This window comes from Ornithorhynchus anatinus, chromosome 10 (genome assembly GCF_004115215.2).
Source record: "Ornithorhynchus anatinus isolate Pmale09 chromosome 10, mOrnAna1.pri.v4, whole genome shotgun sequence".
NCBI classification, from domain to species: Eukaryota; Metazoa; Chordata; class Mammalia; order Monotremata; family Ornithorhynchidae; genus Ornithorhynchus; species Ornithorhynchus anatinus.
In genome coordinates this window covers 20027869-20044995 of record NC_041737.1, presented here as the reverse complement: position 1 = coordinate 20044995, position 17127 = coordinate 20027869, and the positions used below count along the sequence as shown (strand labels likewise).

The 17127-nt window shown below is 40.3% G+C and overlaps 1 protein-coding gene across 5 annotated transcripts in view; it reads right to left on the bottom strand.

Moving 5' to 3' along the window:
* The window catches only part of ABCC4 (ATP binding cassette subfamily C member 4), a 252819-nt gene that overhangs the window by 146856 nt on the left and 88836 nt on the right, over positions 1 to 17127 (bottom strand). For all 5 annotated transcript variants that reach the window (XM_007667967.4, XM_029073687.2, XM_029073683.1 and 2 more), the window contains 4 exons: positions 13833 to 13927; positions 13596 to 13682; positions 6395 to 6491; positions 2859 to 3068 (listed from right to left, as the gene is read on the bottom strand). In XM_007667967.4, the coding sequence (XP_007666157.2) occupies positions 2859 to 3068; positions 6395 to 6491; positions 13596 to 13682; positions 13833 to 13927 (489 nt within the window). The remainder of the gene's footprint in view (positions 1 to 2858; positions 3069 to 6394; positions 6492 to 13595; positions 13683 to 13832; positions 13928 to 17127) is intronic.

Genomic DNA, 17127 nt, shown 5'->3' with positions numbered 1-17127 from the left:
AGTTTAGTGAGTGCAGGTTCCAAAGGATGCTTCAGAATCCCAAGATGTCCCCAGTCCACTCCCAATCAATCAATAATATTTACTGAGCTTTTACTCTGCGCAGAGCACCTGGGAGAATACAAGAGTCAGACACTATCCCTGATCAAGCAGTTTACAATCTAACCACCCCAGGATGGCTTAGGCTCCTGACTCGCCTCAGCTATTTGGGTCCAGACGAGGTCAGCAGGGTCAAATGACATATGGATTTGATATCCTAGGGTCCTTTTCAAGTTGATTACAACATACTAACTCCCTGAATTCCTTTTTTCCTGCTGGTTTACAGTGCTTGGCACACAGTAAGTGCTTAACAAATACCATCATCATTACTATTATTCAGCCCATACCAGAACAAGACTTCCCAATTCGGATGCCTAACTTCAGAGCTTTTCCATTCTCCAGGAGTCCCAGTATTATCTAGGGTGCAGATTGCACACTGTAAGGGTCTCACAGCCCTAAGTACTAACTGATGGAAAAAGCACATGCCTGGGAGCCAAAGAACCTGGTTCTAATCCTGGTTCTGCCATTTGCTTTCTGCATGACCTTGGGAAAGTCGCTTAAGTTTTGTGCCTCAGTTTCCTCATCTATAAAAATGGTAATTCAATAACTGTTCACCCTTCTATTTAAACTGTGAACCCTATGTAGAACGGGGAATTTGTCCAACCTGACTATCGGCATCAACCCTACTGCTCAGTTCAGTGCTTGGCTCATTCAATCAGTTATATTTATTAAATGCTTACTGTGTATGGAGCACTGTACTAAGCACTTGGGAGAGTACAAAATGGAGTTGGTAGATTCAGTTCCTGCCCACACAAGCTTACAGTCTAGAGGTGGAAACAAGTTTACATAAATGAATAATTTACAATATAATAATTTAAAGATATGCACATAAGTGCTCTGGGGTTGAGGATGGGGAGAGTATCAAATGCCCCAAAGACACAAATCCAAAAGCACAGATGAGGAAGAAAGGAGAGGGAACCAGAGGAATGAGGGCTTAATTGGGGAAGGCCACTTTTAAGGTGGGAAGAATGGTGGCCTGGTGTATATGGAGGAAAAGGGCATTTCAGGATAGGGGGAGGATGTGGGAAAGTGATCGGCGGCAAGATAGACGAGACCGGGGAAGAGTGAGTAAGCTGGTGCTAAAGGAGTGAAGAGTGCAGGCTGGGTTACAATAGGAGAAGCATTTAACAAATAGTATTTTTTTTTATGAACTTGGGATAATCCAAATATTCTTCCTTCTTTCAGCACCTATTACTGGGTACCAAATATTTGTCCACCCTCTCCCCAGCTCATTTTCCCATAATGTCAATATACCTGTTGGCTGGTCACTCAAGCCTGAAATCTTGGGGAGGTGTTTAATGTCTCATTATCCATAACCACTAATCAGTCCAGTGCTAAATCCTGCTCCTCTATTCCTTTGCTTGAATATTCACCATCACCACCCTGATATTATCTGCCCATGCTCTGGTGAACTCAGGGCTGAATTCTGTTCCCTCCTCCTTGTTATTCACAAAATGAAAGGTCCATAAAAGCTTCACACTATAAACTAGATAGTAGACTCTTAAGGGCAGGAGTCAGCATACAATTCTCTGTACTCTGCACAACACTTTATACTGTACTCTGCATGTATCAGGCACTCAATAAATACAATGGACTACTTACAGTGGTGACGATAATATTGATTTATTAAGTTTTTCGAAGACAAGATTTGGAACTTTCAGTCAGAGAAGCTTTTGAACCAGAAGTGACCCTTAGAGTAGCTAGTTTTAACCAAAATATCTCTTTAATTAATAAACTACCCAGAAATAAACTGCTTGAATGTGAAAAATGTCATGTGGAGTGGAACATGTCTTTGTGATAAAGGGCAAGCTAACACATTCCAGGAGAAAAAGTAAAGGTGAGATAAGTAAAAGTGAACTTTTTTAAAAAAATGCACAAAATTGGGCAGTGGGAGACCAGATAGTGATCTCCAAGCCGTATAAAATTTAATGGATAGTGATGAGGAAGATGATAAGGGTAAACAGCAAAATGATTCTAATTTTCAGGGAGATATTATATACTATAGGATCTTCAAAATATAAATGTAAGCAGAAATAAATAAAGGCATCATTACACTGACAAAAGTAATATTCATTCATTCAATTGTATTTATTGAGCGCTTACTGTGTGCAGAGCATTATACTAAGCACTTGGAAGAGTGAAACATAATAGACTTATTCCCTCCCCACAAAAGTAATAATTTCTCTGAAAATAACTTTAAAGAGTCTGAAGTCTCTTTGTTAACTTTGGCTCCAATACCTTCATGCTGCCTCTACTACACTCCCTATAAGGTCTTTTGGGGCAGGGGATGTGTCATTCTCTGTTTTGTACTTCCCAGTATACTGGGAAGTAGTGTCCCCAGTTGAAACTCAATAGGTACTGTTACTACTAATGCCTTCAACACAGCAGTATCCCCAGTTGAAACTCAATAGGTACTGTTACTAATAATGCCTTCAACACAGCAGTATGGAATCAGTCAATCCCTCAATCAATTTATTGACTGTATGTGCAGAGCACTGTATCAAACACTTGGGAGAGTATAATACAACAGATGGCAGAAACAAATTCCCTGCCCACAATAAGTTTACAGTCTAGAGGGGAGACAGAGATTAATATAGATAAGTTATGCATATAAGGGCTGAGGGAAGGGTGCATAAAAGATGCAAATCCAGGTGCAAGGGTGACGCAGAAGGGAGTGGGAAGAGAGGAAATGAGGACTTAATCAGAGAAGTCCTCTTGAAGGAGATGTGCCTTCGATAAATCTGAAACCAATTCATACTCACTGGTTGGGGTTCTGGAGCTCCCTCTTTCTGCGAGTGGATAGAAGACTGCTGTGACCAAATAGAAGTCTCCGAGAAGGTGCGGTTCCTCAGAACGGGAGTCCCTGGGATTGGAGTGTGCTCAGCTTCTTCATTTTCCTTCTTCAACACAGAGCCAAAATCTAATCCCGATTTCAGGAATTCGGTGTAAGTCCCTTTTCCCACCACTTGGCCCTAAAATGGACACCGTCAAGCAACATGTTTCATGAGCTTGGCCCAGCTGCATACACCTATTCAGCATATCATAGCCTCAGACACCTTTAAAAGCCAACCCAGCAGAGGTAGCAACCATGAACACATCAGTCTTGAAATGCAGATTCCTGACTGATCCACAGCACCTGACTGCTAACGCTTAAAAATACCACCTTATAAAAGATAAAAAATGAGACTATCGAGAGACAAAGAAAAAAAATGCATCAGAAAGTATGTTATGACTTAACCGGGAGCACATTTACCAACTCAGTTATATTGTACTCTCCCAAGCACTTACTACAATTATCTATACACACTAAGGATTCAATTAATATGACTGATTGACTGAAGTAGAAAAGTTAGGTTGCGCTGGGCTAAGTCTTTCCACTTGAGCTTCAATGACTGAAAAAGTTCTTCTTTGAGCTACTACTCTACCAACCTAATATAAAGACAGTGTTGTATCTGGGAGATGTAGGGGGAGGAAGTTTGTAGGCTCATGCCAAATGTGGTTGTGTTTGCAAATGTGCAAGGATCTGACAGAAACATATCCTTACTGTCACTGTCAATTCTGTCACTACCATGACAAACCCACCATCATTCAGTTCTCCCCACTGCTATATCCTGAGTATCTTGGCTGCACCTGACAGCGAGAGTTCCTCAAGGACTCTGAAATCCTTCAATGGTGGAAATGGTCCTTTTCTCCAGTGGAGTATCTTCTGCCTTACATTTTGCTCTGCTTGAGAGCATTTTTGTTTTGGCCCTTTGAGTAAGAGTAAGGAATAGCAAAGGAGAGTGCTGGAGGCTATCTGGTTGGAAAAGAGAAGAGCTGGAAACAGATTGAAACGGTTGTAGTTACAACAGGGGAATAGGGAAAGATTGAAGTTACAACAGGAGAACAGGGAAAGAAGAGAAAGGGGTCCAGCAAAAGAGAAAGTGGAATAGCAATTGTCTGGCATAAGGTCAGAAAGAAGGATTATAAACTAAGAAGGATATTGGTTACTTATTGTCAGGTTCCTAGTTCCACAGTCTTTTTCTACTTTTTTCTCTCTAATGGGGGGAAGGTGGCTTCAGAGGCTCTTAATATTAATAGAAGTTATTAAGGGCTTACTTTGTGTCAAGCACTGTAATAAGTGCTGGGGTAGATACAAGATAATCCGATCAGGCAGTAACTGTCCTATATGGGGCTCAGTCTAGGTAGTTGGGAGGTTAGGTATTGAATCCCCATTTTACAAATGAGTAAACTGAGGCACAGAGAAGCTAAGTAACTTGCCCAAATCACACAGCAACAAGTGGAAGAGTTGGGATTAGAACTCTGGTCCTCTGACTCCCAGGCCTGTGCTCTTTCCACTAGGCCATTCTGCTTCCCTTGGGATAAAAATCATGGACAGACAGCTAAATTGACCACCTGCCACTTGTGCATTGCTCATCCACCTCTTCTGGGGTTCCAGTTTTCATTCCAACTTCTCTCATTTGAATCTCACCTGATTCAGCAAAATGTATTTAAGAATCTTTCATCCAGCTTACTCAGAGGATCCAACTGCCCGCATTCCCTAGTTTGGGGCTAAACCATTCTGGGATTCAGTGCCTTGGGATTCATCATGGTGCAAAAGCCCCACCCTTCTGCCCAAGTTGAGGGTGGGTGAAGCAGACTTTCAAAAATACTAAGAAGTTCGGAACTTTGTGGTTTCGGGCAAAGGGGTGATTTTGGTTCATTTTGATATTTAAAACTTACTGACTTTTAGGAGCTTGCCTTTCCCACTGGATTATAAGGATGACCTTAAATTGGTTTATATTTTGCATATTCCAAAGCATCTAGAGCAATGCTAGGAACTAGGTGAGTGTTCAACAAATAGTAATGCTATTAATAATAATGAAAATCATAGCTATATTACAGTATTCCAGAATAGACCATGATAAGGGTCAGGATAAAATTTCTATGAAACTGCTGGGAAAAATTACTACACTATAAACTCCCCAAGACTCATCCACTGACAACATAGAAGAATCCAAAATGTTGACTACCAACCCCAACATTCGTTTTAAATGTACCAACTCCTACTTTCCATGTTTTTGTTGTGAGTACAGAGAAGCAGCATGGCCAGGTGGCTAGAGCATGGGCCTGGGAGTCAGAAGGACCTACGTTCTAATTTTGGTACAGTGAAGTCTCTTCTGTGTGACCTTGGGCAAGTCACTTCACTTCTCTGTGACTCAGTTACCTCATTTGGAAAATGGGTATTAAGTCTGTGAGCCTCTTATAGGTCAGGGATTGTGTCCATATTTGTATTTACTCCAGTGCTTAGTATAGTGCCTGACACGTAGTAAGCGCCTACCAATACCATAAAAAAGTATGCTGGGTTCATGTAATTTTCTACTTAACCTATTTTTCCTTAAAGACCATTAAAAGAGTATCCTGATTTAAAACACTATGCTACTGATACTTTTAACATTTATTAAGTGCCTATTAAGCATTAGGGAGAGGCATATGGATGTTCATTCATCATCATTAATATTTATCAAGTGCTTACTGTGTTCAGAGCACTATACTAAGACCTTGGGAGAGCACAATACAACAAAATTGATAAACTAGTTCACTGCCCACAATAAGCTTACAGCCTAGAGGGAGAGACAGACATTAACATAATTTATAATATATAATTCATAGCTATGAAATATAATTTATATAAATGTACTACACTTTATGATGTATATTTTATAGATGTTATATTCTTTGAAGATAAGCAGTCCCCACCTCCTACTCACAATCCCCATTGAAATGAGACAGGTAACTTCCCTTTCATCCCTCCAACTACTCCTGACCCAGATACTGCTCACCATCACCAAACCCAGCTCACTCCAGGTGATATTCTGCCCACTGCTACTTCCTGCCCCCAATTCATTTCCTCCTCAGTCCCACAATACCAATTTCAATTTATCCCTTAGCCCTTGCTTTTTTCTCCCTTCAAAGCCCACACTCTATTTACCACAACTACTCGCCATCTACCACCTCCTACTGATTTTTGGAGCCATTTTAACACCTCTCTCTCTTGTCCTCCATAACTCCCTCCCTCACTTATATCCTCTCTTTCATTCTTCCTAGCCATCCCCCCAAAAAGACCTCCTTCCTGCTCTCTAAATTTACAATCATACTGCTAGAATAGCAACAATTTGAATACATCAATTAAAAAATCACATTTGACACATTAAATGCACAAAGAAGCTCATCACGAAATATAAGGTATATTTGAACAATACACATAGCACAACTTGCCCATTTGTGAACCATAACAGGAACAATACAAACTACTCACCTCTTTGAGTATAAGAATCTGGCTTGCTGCTTTGAGGTACTGCAATTGGTGGGTCACTAAAATTGCAATTTTCTGGTGCAAAGTTTGACAAATGCATCTGTAAATTTATGACAAAAAGAATATGAAAATCTACTGAATATTGTAAAACCCTTTCATTTACAAAAACTGTTAGAAGCATGTATTCTGTTGCAAACAACCTGATAATCTGAAACCTGCAGTGGGTCAAGAAAAACTTCAGGTTTGGCGTATAGCTGGGCTAGGAAGTAAGGAAGGGCAATGGGAAGAAGCTACTTCCCTATGAATTTCAGTTAAGCAGAGATTTATTCAACCATGAATGTGGAAGAAATAATTTCCATTTCTCTGAAATGCAGACAATAAAATTTCTCCTTTAAACTTGCTTAAAAGTAATTTTGACATTTGTTAAGCACTTACTATGTGTCAATTACTATTCTAAGCACTGGGATGCATATGTGCTAATCATGTTGGACATAGTCCCTTTCCCACATGGGGCTTAAGGCCTGAATAGGAGGGGGAACAGTAATTTCATCCCCATTTTTCTAATGAGGAAACTGAGGTACAGAGAAATGAAGTGACTTGCCAAGGTCACAGAGCAGGCAAGGTGGAACTAAGATTAGAACCCAGGTCATCTGAATCCCAACCCTACACTCTCTCCATTAGGCCACGCTGTGATTCTCCAGAACATAATAGGGCACTACTAACCCCTCTGTTCTGCTTGAAAGATGCCAAAAACTTGCTTGATTCCCATCTAATCCACCAACAGCTTGGACTTTTCAATCCCTGCTCCCTCCCCTAATGGAAATTAGATATTAGTTGAAAAACAAAAGGCATGGGATTTAGTCAATTAGTAGTTATGGAGTATTTATTCTAGTAGACATGGCTCCACTCTCAAAATCCTGAGATTCTGGGTTTTCTCCTAAAAGCCACTGCTCTCTGCTCGTTTTTCAACTTGTGCTATTTTCTATAGGTACACAGCCTAATATCCTAATCAATTCAATCAATAATATTTTTGAGTGCTTACTACGTGCAGAGCATTGTACTAAGCTCTTGGGAGAGTACAATACAACAGAGTTGACAGACACGTTCCCTGACCACAATGAGCTTACAGAATAGAGGAATAGCACCTGATGTCACCTAAATTCCAGTCTGGTGCCCCTTTCCTTGGATGTCAATGACACATGATCTGTAAAATAGGAACTGAACAATATAGGAGACAAAGGCCCCAGTACTTTCCAATTTTGAAACATAAAATCAGAATGCTTACCCACCACCCAAACTACCTTAATAAAAAGCATCTCCCTCAGTGATTCTCTTTTTGCCAAAAATCCGTTCGTAGGAATATGCCAATTTATTTTATTCTGGGTGACTGTGGGAATGGCATTACCAAGAAGATCTGGGAGTGGATGATTAATCCAGTATGTCTCACAACAAAGGGAGGTAGTGCTTAATTCTGGTTCACTCAACTGAGAAACAGGAAAGGTGGAAGAAGAGTCAAAAAAATAATGAGAGTCATTAGGGCCAGAGCAGAACACAGATTGTGTTCAATATCATCTGTTATCTTCCTACCCAGACCTTAGTTTGGTTCTTGGCACATGGCAAGTGCTTAGTAAATAACCATTACTAATAGGCGTTTTTTTTCAAATTATACTTAAGTGTATACTACATGCCATGCACTTTGCTCAGCACTGGGGCAAGTACAAGATAATCTGGTTGGAGACAGTCCCTGTCCCAAATGGGACTCCCAGTCTAAATCAGAGGGAGGAGAGTTGAATCTTCATTTTACAGATAAGGAAACTGAGCTGTAGCGAAGTTAAATGTCTTGCCCAAGATCACACAGCAGATGTGTTGAAGCCAGGATTAGAACCCAGGTCCTCTAACTTCAAGACCCATGCTCTTTCACTAGGCCAAGCTGTTTCTCGACAGACCCTGAAGAAAGAAGAAGCCCGTTGCTACCGAGCTCAGGCCATCATTCTCATTCTCTCCCTCAAAGATATACATGACCCTGTCTCCTCCTCCACACAGTTTAGATTATTTTCCTCCCTCAAGAACACAAGGACAGGGGGCAGAGGCTGTGAAGAATGAACCTACTGAGAGCAACTAATGTGGGGAACAGGCTATGGGTAGATACCCAGTGGTTAAAGAGGCCCTTGAGACAAGAAATAGGAGAAAGAATGGTAGTACCCACAGTGGAAAGCATAAAGGAAAACAAGGGAAGCTAAGGAGTCACTAATAGCTCCAATGAATGGTGTCCTGTCAATCTGTTGTGGCAATACTGCCAGGGTCATAAATGGGGCAGCTAAATTCCAGGTGGTAAATGAGCAGGGACATTTTGCCGGTTGCCCTCTGGCTCTTATTTCTGTAGTGATGCCTAATGGAACTATCAAGACATCTTTTCACAGTAGCCTGGGTTTGGCTCTGAATCAAGATCCCTGTGGTATTCCTTTTTGCCTTTGAAAATATGAAAAGAGTGGGGGTGGGTTTTCTTTTTTTTTAACTTTGTCATCTCAGAGTGCGGTTTGACCAAGTTCGACACTTGAGCCTTCTTTTCTGACCTCAGGCTACACAGCCTCTCCCTGGGATTACAGCTCCACCGATCCAAATTATCTGTAATTTATTCTCTATCTGGCTCTTCCGCAAATACCGGCATTTGAGTGCATAGAGACAATTCTGATATTCTTAGATTGATGGCCATATCAGCTGTGGATCATCTCGAAGGTTTAGAAACATTCTCTTTCCAAAGTCTCCCTTTGCCAAATTGTTTGTACATGTACAGAGTAGAAATAATCATTGTACCACTGATGACTGAAGGCTTTAAAAGCCTCTCAAGTGATGCTTTCAGCCAAAGACCCTAGAAAGATTTTTCAGCACTTAATATGAGTAAGAAACCCCAGGTCATGCAACAGGGCTTTAAAGGGTTTAAATAATAGGGAAAAGCAGTCTGGATGATTCATAGGTAAGGTTTGAGCAAAAGTTGCTTAAGTTGTCACAAACAGACCAGTGTGGCGCCCCTTGCAATCAAGAAAGGAGAACTTTTTTTGAACAGAAGCTACCAAAGGAATGAGAGACAAGAAAGGCAAAAGGAAAAATAGTTCCAGGTGCTTTAATAATAATAATGTTGGTATTTGTTAAGCACTTACTATGTGCCAAACACTGTTCTAAGGTCATCAGGTTGTCCCACGTGGGGCTCACAGTCTTAATCCCCATTTTACAGATGAGGTAACTGAGGGCCAGAGAAGTTAGTTTAATTTGCCCAAAGTCACACAGCTGACAAGTGGCACAGCCAGGATTAGAACCCACAACCTCTGACTTCCAAGCCCGTGCTCTTTCCACTAACCCACGAGCTTTACTACTACAATTTGTAAAATGTTTACAATGTACCAAGCACTCTGCTAAACACTGAGATATATACAAGATAATTAGACATGGTTCCACACGGGGCTCATGGTCTAAATAGAAAGGAGACAAGGGCTATTGAATCACTATTTTTACAGATGATCTCAAGCAAGACAATGTTCGTGTGGAATCAGTGTGGTCAGGAGTAGATTCTGCATTATGCTTTTCTGCCACCTATACAACCCTGAGGCAAATTTCACGAAAGATATCTTCTTCAAGTCTGAAGCACAACTATACTGCAAAACTAGAGTCAAATAACATCTAGAAGTTCTCAGGAATATGTGACACTGCTCAAACCTTCTGCAAATTCCGGTACAGTTTTGTGGAATGGTTTTAAAACCTACCTCCAAAAAACCAGACGGAAATTTTCAGATGTCAATTCCATTGTAATTTTATTTATATTAATGTCTGTCTCCCTCTCTAGACTGTCAACTCATTGCGGGCAGGGAATGTGCCTGTTATACTATGATACTAAACTCTCCCAAGCTCTTAGTACAGTGTTCCACACACAACAAGCACTCAGTAAAGATGATTGATTGACTGACTCAAAGAAAGAGAGGTGGGTCCCTCTCTTCTTTGCAAACCCACAGAGAGTGCAATTATAATTGTGTTATTTTTTAAGCGTTTACTTTGTGCCAGACATTGTACTAAATGCTGTGGTGGATACAAGCATATCAGGTTGGACACAGTCCCTGTCCAATGTGAGGCTCACAGACTCAATCCTCATTTTACAGATGAGATAACTGATGCACAGAGAAGCCAAGTGACTTTGCCTAAGGTCACAGGAGACAAGTGGCGAAGGCAGGATTAGAACCCATGATCTTGTGACTCCCAGGCCCACTCCTCTATCCACTCTACCTACTATGCCATGCTGCGTCTCAAATGCCAATATACAAAGGAAGAAGAGTAGGAAAAGGTAAAACAAAAGTAGGAGGAAATGAAAGAAGAATAATCTATTAGTCTTGATGCTGAGTAGGGGAACCCTCAACCATGGATATAGGGGTAGAAGATGGGAGAAAATGCATATTCACAACAAGACAGCTGGAGGTGAGAAAACTGTAAGCTCCTGGAAGGCAGGTATTATGTCTACCAACTCTACTGCACTGTACTCTCCCAGGTACTTGTACAGTGCCCTGTGCAAAGTAAGCACTCAATAAATACCAATGATTGAATGCTCTGACTGTTCCTGGGTATCAAGGATCAGGGTCATTAGAAATTACACATGTTGCATTAAGGTGAAAAGCAGTTCCATCTGGATCCTGTCCTGGTTTAGTGTATATACAGAGACCATTAGCCTTAATGAAGGGAAAACACTCCGAAGGATGTTAATTGGGAGGGCAGAAAGAGATGCCAGTCACTAAACCTTCGCAAAGGCAGCCCAGGATACTAAAAAGGAGTTAGTCTCCAGATGCTTGCTCTCATGTCACAAGAAAGCTGCAGATGTGAATAAATAGAAGGTATATGTCTGTTTGCTGTGTCTGTCAACAGTTTCACCAGTTCTCTCTTCCACCATGAGGGCCAAGGTCCATGTCTAATTCCTGCCTATCTACTCTTTCCCATTACTTAGTTCAAAGCTCTACACATAATAGGCCCTTAATAAATACATTACCTTCAGATTGAAACATTTTGGACTCAGAGCTAGAAAAGACAACTGACAAATTATCCCCTTAGACAAGTGCTCTGTAAATAGTAAGTGTTCAATAAATATCATTGATTGATTGATACAGCTACTTCCTGGAAGAGAAAATGATTTTACCATTTAACCTAGAGGGAGCTAATTCTTTTTTTTTTTTTTAAACAATATCTCCAAAGATGAGGATACCCGAACATTTCTCAAAAGCATGCTTCATTGTTTAATCACTCAGTCACAAAGTTCTTCCTAATGTCCAATCATACATTGTCTGGCTGCAATTTTAAAATGTTACAGAAGTCTTTGTGGGTTTACAGTCTCAAGAACCAAAGGAAAGTCTGGGGGAGAACTGAACACCTAATGCCCCGCGAAAGTCTTCTGGCTTTAAGTTTGAAAAGCACCATGACCTGGAGTCAAAGGACCTGGGTTCTAATCCCTGCTCTGCCACTTGCCTGCTGTGTGACCTTGGACAAGTCACTTTACCTCTCTGGACACCTCAGTTTCCTCAACTGTAAAATGGGGATTCAATATCTTTTCCCCACATACTTAGACCATGAGTCCCATGTGGAACAGGGACTGTGTCCGACTATCTTGAACCTACCCCTGCTTTTAGAACAATGCTTGACACGTAGTAAGTGCTTAACATATATCATTATTATTATTAGTTCATTTTTATTTTGTCTCTATACTTCAAGCTCCCGTTCTAGACTATAAATTTATTGGAGGTAGGGGCTGTACCTGTACTCAATAAAAGTGACTGACTGATTGATGGGTAAGGAATGGGCACTTCGAGTGAGGGAAGAAAAAGAGACTGGTTGTGAGATAAGGATTATTTCCCACTTGAGTTATTCTGTATAAAGGAAACTACCTTAATGAGACCCTGAGAACAAATTAAGGTAAAAATAAAGTAGCACTGCATACTAAGAAGCCTTTTCAAAACATCTTAATATCAAAACAATATTAGACAGGATAATGACATTGGAGGGAGACAGCCAGCATCTCATCACTGACAGCATTTGAATCTCTTCTTTTGCAAGTAACTGAACTAGGTGCTATAGGTTTCAGAAAAAATGACCTCTGTCCCCAAGGAGAGTACAATCTTAAAGGAAGAGTTTATAATCTAATGAGTAAGGCAAATGACCACAAAGTCCAAGATAATAAATTGAGAAAGAGTACAACCAGAAGAACAAATGATAAAAAAGGAACAGTGAAGTAAACACATAGATGTTATAGTGAGAATATATACTTATCTGTTTGGTTTACTATAATTGCTCCTTTATTTTATATAAATAAAAGTAAAAATGACGTAGCTATAGGGTTTTATAAATGGTCTTTGTTAAGCGCTTATTACGGGCCAAGCACTGTACTAAGCTCTGGGGTGGATACAAGCAAATTGGGTTTGACACAGTCCTTATCCCACATGTGGTTCACACTCTTAATCTCCCTCCATTTTTTACAGATGAGATAATTGAGGCACATAGAAGTGAAGTGACTTGCCTTAAGTCACACAGCAGACAAATGGCAAAGCTGGGATAAGAACCCAGGATCTCCTGACTCCCAGGCCTGTGCTCTATCCACTAAGCCATTCAGCTTCTCTATAGGTAGGTGAGGAATGCACACACTACCAAACTTCTAAACACCTGAACTTCCAAAGGTGGACTATATAAGAAAAAAAGGATAGAAAGTAAATATTGTTGTATAAAGGCAGAAATCATCCAAAGCACTTTTTAATGCTCGCATTTTGAAATGGGCAACAATGAAAATAGATAGCTGAGTAAATGAGTCCAATTCTTATGGTTTAAACAGCAATAATATGGCCAAGTCACAATTCATTCCTGAGGTTTCAGCCATGATCTAGTAATCACTGCTCAATGGCTATCACTTTCTACAGGTGAGGAAAACAGATGTAAAAAGAGATCATGGTATTGCCCGAAGTCATTCTCTAAGCCATAGGCAAAGTAGCAGTACCACCAACCCTGAAATTTCCATCTGTTTCTTCAACCACCAGTATTTTTTTCCTCCCAACATGCTCATAGCTTCTTGCAAATCTGTTCAAGTGAAGAATACATATAGAATCCTCTCCAAAACTATGTTTATTTCTAAATTATGGAGTGTCAGAGAGTTTAATAAAAGAGAGAAAGGAAAAGTAATAAAACTCACTGTTCAAACAAATGTCTTGAAACTTCCGCATCCACTGCACTTAGTGGATCATCCAAGAGATAGATGTCTGCATCTTGATAAACTGCTCTAAAAGAATGTCAGAAAGGTATCAGGCAGGGTTGTGATGGAAAAATTCTGATTTCAGGTAGTCAGCCCAATTGTGGACACCAATGAGAACAGTTGGATTTTTTTGTATTAAGGAACCCAGTTGAAGTTCACATTTAGACTGTGTTTTACCTGGCAAGATTGACACGAGCTTTCTGTCCTCCACTCAGGGTGGTTCCTCGATCTCCTATCACTGTGAGATCACCATCTTCCAAAAGTTGCAAATCCTGCCAAAAAAAGAAAAAGAACTTTATGTGACTACCCAATCTTAAAACAATCTACTAATACTGATTTGAGCTGGTTGTCAAAAAGTATATAATCCACCCTTAAAAAGTCAAACTTTTTCCTAGAGATTTCTCAATGGCTGGGTTGTTAACTTAATCTCCAACTTTTCTTTCCTTCTAATGTAAATTTTTTATTTATATTTACACTCTTAAAGTATAGGAAGTCAATAAAGCTGTGTTCTATTCCTGAACCTCTTACTGGCTCAGAACTCTGAAAATAAATCACCATTACCAAGTCCATTATCATTATTGCATCATTATTGCTTCTGTCTAAATAAATGACTTTCATCCCACCAAACGGGAGCAAAGTGTAACCCTGGTAGAGCTGGATGAAAATAGGATTCTGCCTTGCTTCTGACAACCATTCTCTGCAACCCCAGATACTGCCTTCACTGTCTCCACCTGATTCCAAATTTGAGGAATATTGAGGAGGGGGAAATAATGGCAGCAATTACAGAGAACTGCACTGTCATCCTCTCTGGCCACTGGAAAGGCAGCAATAAGAGGAAAACCAAGTGTTAGCCCCTCATGATGTACTAGCAACACCTATCACTGATGAATTGTACAGTGATCCATATCCAGTAGGCAAAAGCAAGACCACAGTGAAATCCAAAGCCTAACTCCAAGCATCGCAGCACAACCTCCGACTGCTGGGTACCAGGGGAGTAGCAAGGCCTGGAAAGATGGGCTGCGGCATTGATTGGTCTCTGAAATGCTGACACTTGACTGTCCCTATCAACAAATCCCAGCCACTAATGGGAAAACAGGACACTTGTACTTAGTGTTCAAATTCCTTTCTAGATTGAAAGCCTGTTGGGGGCAGGGAATGTGTCCAATGACTCTTTTGTGTTGTACTCTTCCAAGCACTTAATACAGTGCTCTACACACAGTAAGCGCACAATCAGTTCCATTGATTTGACAGTGTAAAAAAGGTACATTGGTGTATGCAGAGTCAGAGGTAAATTCAAAAGATTAATAGCTCTAGAATACACTGAGTTCTGAAACAAACTTGGTTCCATTCTGTGGCAATAATGTTGTTCAGGAAGCAGTGTTCATCCAACAGAAGAAGCCATACTGCATACTGCAGTTCAAGATAAAAAGGAATTCAGAAGACGCTAATAAGCTTAGCACTGAACACTGAGTACTGTAGCACAAATTTCCTTAAAGAAGAATTCTGTGAAAATGCAAGTCATACATTTGAGAACTGATGAACATAGGATGACATTTAAACCTTCCATTTTTGACAATTATCTGAGACTTTTTAATCTTCTTTCCTTAGCACTCTTTAAAAAACAATTGGTAGTAAGCAGAACCCAAAGTTCAGTCACAAATTCAATCCAAATCTTTAACCCTTTCATGGATTTACAAACTATACATAAAAGCACAGAAATTATAATATAAACAATACTTGGGGTACTCCTTAGCCTTTGTCAATTAAGAAAAAAATATGATAGGTGTCAACTCCATTTATAAAATTACCCAAAATATTGACAGAACCTTGATCCTCATCTTTCTGATGATACTGCGGCCTTCAACTGAGTTGTTACTTGATGATACCCAAATGGAGTTCCCAAATATCTGTGACTAAAGCACTGGAGACTCTTTCTGCAGTCTCCATCACTGGGTCACTCGTTTTTCTGGTCCATGTGGGCCAAATACAGGTCAGTGATGTGGAGGAAACTGCTATTGCCACTGCTGCCGCTAGAGAAACCAGTCCAAGTTCTGGGACAACTAGATGGGTCTCATGAAGGAACTGAGTCTTTATGATTTTATGCTGGTGCCACTGCCACCATTTTCTCCCCTTTCCAAATATCTCCTATTGGCAGGAACCAATCAGAGGAAATTTCCACAGGCAGTCTTGGGAGAACCAATATGAGGAAATGGCCCATAAACTCCCCGTAAATCAGTACTTTTAACTGAAGGTCATACTGGAAGCTATAATTGTTTGCGGTGAGCTGTACCTAAACAAATACAAAGCTTCCCTTTTACCCACTGGAGGTGAAGGATGTAGGAAAGGAAATGGCACACTAAAGGAGAGAAGGACCCTAAAATCTTTTCCTCCTATTTCCCCATCTATTTTAATGAATAGCTGGTAAAACTGCCACCTAAATAAAAAAGCAGCCCTTGAGTTTCATTCTTAGATTGGCTTGGAACCTTGAGCATTGTTTTACATTATTGCCTCTTCCTGAGTTCTGAAGCTAGAAATCTGCCAGTGCTAAATGTGTGTGTGTGTGTAAGTATTATAATGATAATTATTATTATTATGGTATTTGTTAAGTGCTTACTATGTGCCGGGCACTGTACTAAGTGCTGGTGTGGATATAAGCAAATCGGGTTGGACACATCCCTGTCCCACTTGGGGCTCACAATCTCAATCCACATTTTACACATGAGGTAACTGGGGCACTGAGACATTAAGTGACTTGTCCAAGGTCACACTGCAGAGAAGCGGCAGAGCCAGGATTAGAACCCATGACCTTCTGACTCCCAGGTCTATGCTCTATCCACCAGGCCATGCTGCCTCTTATATGGAATGTGGACACCTTCAGTGACAGCAAATACATTCTATGATACAATTACCCAGCAGTGTAGAGGTCCTCTTTAGATTTTTTTCTTGTATTTACTCCATATATTTGTTTTTTATTGAGTTTAGTTTTTTTCCCATCTGATTTGCTTCCTAAAAGTAGCTTTAATTCATTTATAAGGCTAGTGTACAATTTTCTAGGACACATACACTCTTCAGCATCACTACTTTTAACATTGTCAGTGAATGCTTTCCTCTCACTGAGGCCAGTTCGTCTGTGATTAGTGTTTGCCTGATTTTCCAAACTCCTCTAGATCCAATCTCAGCTACTAAAGTGATTTTGAGAGGCAGTGAAGTCAGATGTACACAGAATATGGCCTATTTCACAAGAATGCAATTTATGGGTTTTGTCCCAGTAAAAGCATGTCTGGTCTAGAATATGAGTTGTCTCTATCTGAGGGAAAGGGCAATCACATTCACCCAGATGGAAGTTTCTTCAGCTGCATTTTACCTTTGAGTTGCTTTTGAGCTCTTTGGGAGAAATGCGATGCCAAGATGTGGATTCAAAAACAACAGTTGGTGCTTCAAAGTAAGTATACGACAGCACGATAGAGGACTG